Below are 7,885 nucleotides of genomic sequence, written 5' to 3'. Positions count from 1 at the left end.
TTTAAAATAAAATAACCAAAAAAAGTGTAAAGTTACAAAAATGTTGTTGAAGAATAATATATTAAAACTGTGGAAAAAAGGAAAGACACGTCACAAAATTTTAAGATTAATATGAAGATCATAATTTAACATAAAAGAATATATTCTATGGATTTGTCATCCCGATAAATATGAACAAAATTAACAAAAAAAAAAAAAGCATAGTTTGGCAATAAATACGTTTTGATAAGTTAAATAAGCTTTTTTATATTGATGTGCAGTGATAAGCAACATTTTTGCTCTCCAATTTCTGAAAGTTAGATGAAGTTTAAACCCAGGGAAAAAAGCATGGCGTGGGGGCTCTAAGGTAGACCTAAGGTATTCTAGAGCAAAATCCATTAAAGCTACCTCTACAGGAAATCGTTTTACACAGATATTGTATGTGGAATGGATACCATTAACTGCTCACCCCTTACATAGTTTGTTTTTTTTTTTTTTTTTTTTTTTAGCTTTTCTCTCATTTGTTGTCATTTTTAAGATGTCACATATGAATTGGGGAACTTTAGCACCAAAATCAAGTCTCTCATAGTCCATCTAGTTTCCCCTTCCTCCCCACTTAAAAAAAAAAGAAAAGAAAAGAAAAAGAAAAAGAGAAAAAAATTAAATCACAAAGTCCCATTTATGTCAAAACCTTCGTCCAACTTGTTCAACCTTTGTCCCTGGAGACTGACACAAACCCAGGCAAGATTAGTCAACAGGGGTTCGGGCTGGGAAGGAAAAGGTTTTGAATGTCAAAATAGGTTCCTCCTCCCCACCACCACCAAAAAAAAAAAACCCCCAAGTCCAGCAAGGATTCTCTGAGGGAGGCAAGTAACTATAAGGAAGAGTGTGCGGGAGACTGAAAGGAAGGTGCACTTGTGTAGCCAGCTGGGGGAGCTGCTGGTTGTGGGTCACCCCCCCCCCCCCCAACCCCACGGGCAGAGGCTCTGGGAGGCCCACGGGTGCCCCCTGGCGTTGAAGAGGTAATGTAGTCACAGTGACAAAGTTAGATTACAAGGCACTAAGTTGCTTCTGTAAACGGTTACTGCTTTTTTTCTTTTGTGATTTGGCACTTAAGGCTTAAGCCGGAAAAAAAAAAAAGGCATCTACTGACAAAGATGGGACTCTGTTATGCGTGGTTAAGTGGGCTAAGAAATGGAGGGAGGGGTTTCAAGCCAGAAGCTACTGACAAATTGATTTGTCCTTATGTTGGGGGAGGGGTAACATACCAAGGTTCTGGGAGAGGGGTTGAGCTTAAATGTATCAATGTAGGGTTTGAGGGAGGGTTAGGGGGTGGGGAGGTAAAGGTATAGGGATGGGGTGCAGGGTGGAGAGGTGAAGGAGGCAGGGGGTCCCTCCCTACCCTGGCTTAGTCATCTGAGATGGAGAGCCTGCTGAAAATGGGCAGGCGTCTTGAGTTGTCCAAGGTAGGGGAGTCTGAGCCACTGTGGCTGCTGCTGGAGCTGCTCAGGTAGCCCTCCTGGTCCGAGAGAGAATCCTGAGGGCTGGGGGGAGAGTCAAACATGTGAGGGGATTCGGACATGGGCCGGAAGAGAAAGGTGGTGGGGGAGCCTCCCCCGGGCAGCCCCATGCTAGGAGCAAAGAGGCTCGCCAGCTCCTGGCTGGAAAAGGCGAAGGGGTTATTGGTGCCATCGGGCAGGGTAGGTGAGCCCAAGAGGTCATCGGCGCTCAGGATGGGGGGTGGGGTGATGGACGTGGGGCTGTCCAGCAGCCCCGTGGCAGCAGCGGTGGCAGCGGCACTGGGAAACCCAGCAAAGCTAAAGCTATGCTGGAGGCGGGGACGGTCAGCGGAGAGGTCCCGGCCCCCCGCCAGGGCGCGTCGTTCCTCAGCGTTGTGAATGAAGTGGCAGCGGGGCCCGTAAGGGCAAAAACCGATGGTGTGGAAGGTGCGGCACAGCTCCGTCTTGTACTTGGGGTGGCGGGTCAGGCTGCGGAGCTCGTGGATGCCGTGCGCGAACTGGCACTTGTCCCCGTACTTACAGGCACCGTTTTCTTCGAAGGGGCGGCACAGCTCCGTCTTGTAGCGGCTGGAGTTGACCTGGCCGCTCCCAGGCTGCTTCTGGGTGGGCAGCAGCCGCTCGCCCCCTTCGGAGAAAGAGCGGTCTCGAAAGCGGCTGTCGCGTGAGCTCAGGGATGGGGCCGGCTCACCCTTAAGGCTGCTGAGAAGCTGGTTCTGATGAAACTTGGAGCTGGGCAGAGTGACCGAGTGCCTCCGAGGGAAGCCCCCGCCAGCAGGGGTGCCCACTGCCTTCCTGTCCAGCAGGCAGCCCCCAGCACTGGGGGTGCTGTAATTGAGCATCTTGTTACCCTGGGGGGGGGAGGGAAAGAAAAGGACCGGTGAATGACTGAGGACATCCACGAGGCCAGGGCATGCTGTCCACAAAGGACAGCACCTCTCCATCCGATAGGTCTGTCTCTCTAAAAGGAACCACCTGAGTTTATTTTGGCACTGCCCATAAGAAACCACAAAATCCTGCCCTGTGTGAAAAAGTTATGTATTCATCCTGCTCCATGCTGACCCGATAGGTCGCTTCCTACCCTCTTGTCCCTAGAGCTAACTTTTTCCCTCTAAAACCTAGGCCCCGTACATACATTCCTCAACTCAGAATCTTTCACACAAGAATTTCCCTCCCCTTAACAGAATCAAGTAAACCTGGTTTAGAAGTTTGGAACACTAAGCACGAGCCAAATTATCGCTCAATAAGTCCCTGCTTACCCGCATCCCCCACACACACACACACACAAAATCTGGCCCCACTCTCCATTTCGTCTTCCACAAGTGTACCCTTCCTTTGGCAACAGGTTTTCAAACTGCCCTTTTTTTGTTTTTTGTTTTTTTCTCCTAAGGGCCTAGTCTGGGATGTGGGGAAAGTGATATGGTGTCTGAAAACAAATGCATGGTTCCCAAGCTTCTGGAAAGTACGGTACCCCAAACTCTGGGAGGGATACCTCCCAGCATTCCCCACCCCCTTCACTGGGAAGATGCCTTTGCACTTGGTCTCCTGGCTGCAAGAGAGGTCTGGATAAGAGCACCAGTGTTTAATCTTAAACCAAAGCTGCAGATGAGAAAGAAAAGTACACACTCTCCACGACTCACAGTCAGTTGTGGGTGGGGGGTGGGGGTGAGCAGGGACAGATCTGCCACAAGCTCCAGTCACCTGCTCAAACTACCTAAGATTTAGAAAGAGTTGGGGTGGGAGACTTGAAAGTTATCTCCAGGCCCCTGACACAAGTGGGTGTGTGTCATTGTGCAAATTCTAAAGTTAGTCCCTTAGGATCGGCAGCAGGGGATCGGGAATCGGTAACCCTGTAACCGCAACCACCCCACCGAGCGGATTACAGGAACCCAGAGGAGAGCCGGTTCCCAACAATGAGGTTCATTTAAAAAAGTCCTGCGGGGGGAGGGGGCAAAAGAAAGAGAAATAGATCAAAGAGCGGGCAGCAGGGACGAGAAGGATGGAGTTGCCCAGCTCAGGCAGTCGCCAGGGCAAACAGACTTGGAAAAGCGCAGGGAGGAAAAGAAGCCGAAAATGCAAAGTTTTTGAAGTTGCTCTTCAGCTCCAGCACGGCCCTGCACCCCAAGCCTGCAGCCCTGGGGCCTTGGCAGCTGCACCGACAGGAGCAGCAAGCTAGGAAGAGAGCAACATGACCCGACGTGTTTAAGGGAAGGCAAAAACAGTTCAGCAATTAAAAGTAGCCTAGCAGCTTCATCCTTTCAAACTGGGGGGTTGGGGGAAGTAAAGTGGGCAAAAAATTAACAACATCCCACGGAGTTGAACATTTCAACCGCACTCCTGGAACATTACGGTTTTAAAAGTTTTTGTTTTGTTTTCCGAAAACCTGACTGGCAAACTACCCCACTTTGGCCTTCTTAAATCCTAACTGGCGGGAACTTGAGGTCTGGTAGCATTATGTTCCCCTAAATCCTTAGTGCCTCACAACCCAGGTAAGCAAACACTTTCAGCCCAAAGTTTGCAGCACGATCGACCGGCTCTCGCGGAGGAAGCCTAGCCCAGCTGGGGCGGGCAAACTCCACTACAAAGTCGCTTTGCTTACATCTTTTTGAACCTTAAGTCGGTCTTTTTCTTTGCCGCATTATCTCTTAGCTTCCCAAAGCAGACAGAAAAAAATCTCCCAGATACCGTCCCGAGACTTCGCTTTTCCTAGAGACCCCAGGTGTTGGGTAACCTCGAACACCTCCAGCGGGCACGGAAAACCCAGAGCGATCACCGTGAAGCCGAGCCCACCCTCTAGCTCCAGCGGTACACCGTGCAGGAAAGAATCCTTCAAAATTTGTCCCAATCCTAACCACTCTTCCGCACCTCCTTGTCCCACAAACTGGAGCAGTCGCCCAGAACTCTGCTCCCCGAGAACCCCACCTGGGACCTGAAACTTGGAGGAGGACATGGCCAAATTCCTTCACCGTGGAGGGAAACGCAAGCAGTGAAAGTCCTTCACTCCCTCTACGCCGTCCCCGAGACCCAAACTTTTAGGGTTTCTTTAAGCACAAGAGAAACTTTCAAAAAGCCAACGCTCCGCCCTACTTTACCTTGCATAAAACTTCGCTCAAGTCGAAAATGGTGGCGGACACGAGGGTGGTGGTCATCATGGGCGTTCGCACGGGGCAAGGACTAGGATCTGGTGTGTCGTTAAGGTCCCGGTGCGGGGAAGGCGCAGCCTCCGGCTCTCCGGTCTGGAGTCCCACACGCCTGCTCCCGGCGCCCCTCGCCTTTCTGACTCTTCCCGGGCTGCGGCGCGCAAAGCCCAATTTATAAGATTTGGTGGGTTGGGGAGGTGGGAGGAGGAGCCTTAAACTTATTTAAATGAAGAAGAGGAGGCGGAAAAAAAGTTGATTGACACTGAGGTTGAATCAGCCATGCGGTCAAGAGGGAGGGAGGGGTGGGGGGGAGGAAAGAAACTTTCAAAAGGAAGAAGGGGGAGGGAGACGAGGAAAGAAGGCGGAAAAAAAAAAAAAAGCACTCGGAGCGGCGCAAAACTTTTTTTTCTTAAAGAGGAAAAGTTTCGAGTCCGCGAGCTCCGCTCCCGGGCTCTGGGGGCGCCCCTCCCCTGGGCCGGGCGGGGGGGGGGGAGGGGAGCCCACCCTTTGTCAGCTTCGCTGCTCCGCTCTGTGACATCACTCATCCCACCCCCTTCGGAGTTCTGGTTGTTGTGTTTGTTGGTTTTTTTTTTTTTAAAGGGTTGGAAGGCGGGCTCGACTCTGACTCTCTCTCTCTCTCTCTCTCTCTCTCCCTCCCTCCCTCCCTCCCTCCCTCCCTCCCCCCTCTCTCTCCCTCTCTCCTCCCTCCCCCTTCCTCCCTCCTTCTCCCCCTCTCTTACTCTTTTTTTTTCCCTAGCAGGAGCTGAAGCTGGTCCTGAGCGCGCCAGGGCTGCGGTTTCCATCTTGAGCTGGTGTCCCTTGAAACTTCTCCAAGTGCCCGCACGACTTACCTTTCCCTGGCTTCCCTGTCCACACCCGGCTGCCCATCGCAAAACGAGCTGGGCGAGGAGTTTAGGAATGCGGAGCACCCCAAATGGTCGAGTCAAGAGTTTTATGTTTGTTGTTTCCCATCAGTGGTCAAGAGAAGTAGGGACGACCAGAGAACTTTTCCTCCGGGAGAGCCTAGCCTGGCGGGGGCGAAAGCGGCAACATTTTGCGCGCAGCGCGCAAGTACACGCGTGCTGGGCCGGCAGCCTGCGCTCTCCCAGTAGGGTGGGGGCACCGTGGAAAAGACCACTGCCTGGGCAGAAATCTTTTAGACAGACCTAGATAGGGCGCTTCGTTCACACAACCGATCTTTAAACTTGCTACTACAGAAAAATCCAGACTTTCATGGGCGCCCCTTGAAAATAAAAGAGCAACAAGTCACTTTCCACGCGCGCTCTGAATTCGGGCTACCTCCTCCACACATCCCCGAAGGTTACAAACAAGGGGAAAAAAGTTACTTTGGTAAGAAGGAAGGTAGAGGTGGGGGAAGCGACACTTTTAACTTCTTGCTGCTCTCCCGCCCCCACGCGAACGGAACATATGGCTTGTCACTTATGCCCTGTTTGGGGGTGCCAAGCATTAAGACCCACGGAACCCAATGGCCTTCAATGAATTACACCGCCCTTTAAAACCGCGAACTATGTGTTTATTTACTATTAGGTTTGGCTGCCTCCCACCCGCACCGGCTCGCGTGCTGCAGTGGAGACCCGGGCGGAAATCGCGGGCCGCGCCGCCCAGGCCTCGCACGTTTCTTCCCAGCATTCGAGGCCGCCGGGTCTGTTATGAAACCCGGTGCGCCGAGTGGCTACGAGCGAGTTCCATTGCGATGTAATTAGGTCACCCCATTACGAGTACGTTTCTCTGGAAAGGACGGAGCGGGCGGAGCAGAGCGTTCGAGGCGCACCACCCCTTACACACACGCACACTTAAAAAAAATTATTTATTTATCGCCAGCCTCTGGGCAAACCCAGGGAAACCTTCCAAATCACAACTGTTTTAGAAACAAGTTTTTTCTTTCAACTTTGCGAAGCACGACTTTTGCTGCAGCCCACGAGCCTAATGTTAATTCCCCGCGGAGTCTCTGCTCGACTCTTCTCCAGTGACTTGAGTTGATGACCTCCCCCACCCCCATTTTTAACACGGCTGCTGCCCCGGGGTTTGCTGCTGCTGCTGCTGTCCAGCCGCCGGTGGCTTCCCTCCCCCGCTGCCATTTTTCATCTTTTCTTGAAATCTGGCAAGCGCCAGGAAGGGAAATAACTTCCATCCACCTTAATTTAAATCATTCGGGTGTGTAGGTTTCTTTTTAAAGGGATGTTTGCTCGTTCCCCTCCCCAGCTCCAAGGGGGTTGGTGTGTGTGCGCGCGGATTTCGTGCAGTTTCTCGGTGATGAGGTAATGAGTTCCAGATTTCTGGGACCGAGCAGGGTGCGTTAAAACCACAAGGTTAGACCGCGTCCTGATGTGAAACTATTTCGGCTTCTCAGTCCGCACCACCCGCCCCGCTGGTCTAAACTCCGGAGTGTTTGCGAAGCTCAGCTGCGGGGGGTTGGGGGGGGACCCTGGCCGGGGAGGGGCGACCTCGCCGGGTGGTACTCTCCCTTGAGACAGCGGAGCTGGCTTGGACACCCCGAGCTGCCTAAATAATTTTGATGTTTTTGGTTTTTCTCTCAAAGGAAAAAAAAAAAAGCGATTCCTCGAATTTCCTCCGCCTTCCCAACTCCCCTGGGCCTCCCCTCCCCCGCTGCCCGGGGCGCGGGCTCCACGGGCGGCGCGCTCCCGGGTTGTTTACCCGCCCCGCCGACCGCCCGGGTTTGTTCCTGCTCCCAGAGCCCCGTCTCTATAATTAAACTCTTTTTTCTAATTGTCGGGTTGCAACGTCACGTAGGGGACTTTCCAGGGACGTGGGGGGAGGGAGCGCTCCTTAACCCTTCGCTACCCCTGCGTCTGGGACGCACGGCCGGCGGCGGAGGCCGGAGACCCGCAGGTGGGCGGCAGGTACCCGGCCAGCACCAGCCCAGCCGCGAGGCTCCAGGGACTCGAGCCGAGGCCTCCCGCGCGCCCGGCCGCACAGGCCACCGCCTCCACCTGCGCCGCCGCTTCCGGTTGGGGTGGGGGGGGCCCCCCCGCTCTGCCGCCGACTTCCGGTTCGCGCGTCCTGGGCCGCGCAGGTATTCGGCGTGGGGGCGGGGCCGCGAGCTTTTGAGACCCGGCAAAGTGAAAGTCCTCAGGAAGCCCCGGGACGCACGCGGAGACTGTGTGCCTCCGCCAAACCCGAGCCGAAACCAGTCGACCTTGCTGAGGGGGAGCTTGCGGCGCGGGGTCGCCCGCCCCCAAGACGGCGGAACCGGTCAGTGGCGCCAGG

At 53.6% G+C, this 7,885-nt stretch overlaps 1 protein-coding gene and 1 long non-coding RNA gene across 2 annotated transcripts; one reads left to right on the top strand and one right to left on the bottom strand.

Annotated features, from left to right (window-relative positions):
- Positions 1 to 459: 459 nt before the first annotated feature.
- Zfp36l1 (ZFP36 ring finger protein like 1) lies at positions 460 to 4,787 on the bottom strand. Its single transcript, XM_076921850.1, has 2 exons — positions 4,589 to 4,787; positions 460 to 2,347 (listed from the first exon to the last, which is right to left on the bottom strand). Exons 1-2 carry the CDS (start codon positions 4,646 to 4,648, stop codon positions 1,388 to 1,390), a joined length of 1,020 nt encoding a protein of 339 aa, XP_076777965.1. The 5' UTR covers positions 4,649 to 4,787; the 3' UTR covers positions 460 to 1,387.
- Positions 4,788 to 5,014: 227 nt separating this feature from the next.
- Positions 5,015 to 5,910, top strand: LOC143437047 (uncharacterized). Its single transcript, XR_013106745.1, has 2 exons — positions 5,015 to 5,202; positions 5,397 to 5,910. It is a non-coding gene; the product is annotated as an uncharacterized LOC143437047 (long non-coding RNA).
- Positions 5,911 to 7,885: the final 1,975 nt, after the last annotated feature.

The sequence above is a fragment of the Arvicanthis niloticus genome, chromosome 23 (assembly GCF_011762505.2).
Source record: "Arvicanthis niloticus isolate mArvNil1 chromosome 23, mArvNil1.pat.X, whole genome shotgun sequence".
In the NCBI taxonomy this organism is placed as follows: domain Eukaryota; kingdom Metazoa; phylum Chordata; class Mammalia; order Rodentia; family Muridae; genus Arvicanthis; species Arvicanthis niloticus.
The sequence above is the reverse complement of the archived record's forward strand: the minus strand, read 5'-3'. Positions and strand labels throughout refer to the sequence as shown.

Excerpts from the sequence above, each read along its gene's own strand:
- Zfp36l1 (XM_076921850.1), bottom strand. The coding sequence starts at position 4,648 with ATGATGACCACCACCCTCGTGTCCGCCACCATTTTCGACTTGAGCGAA. Across the intron at positions 2,348-4,588 it reads TGAGCGAAGTTTTATGCAAG|GGTAACAAGATGCTCAATTA; the intron begins GTAAAGTAGGGC and ends TCCCCCCCCCAG.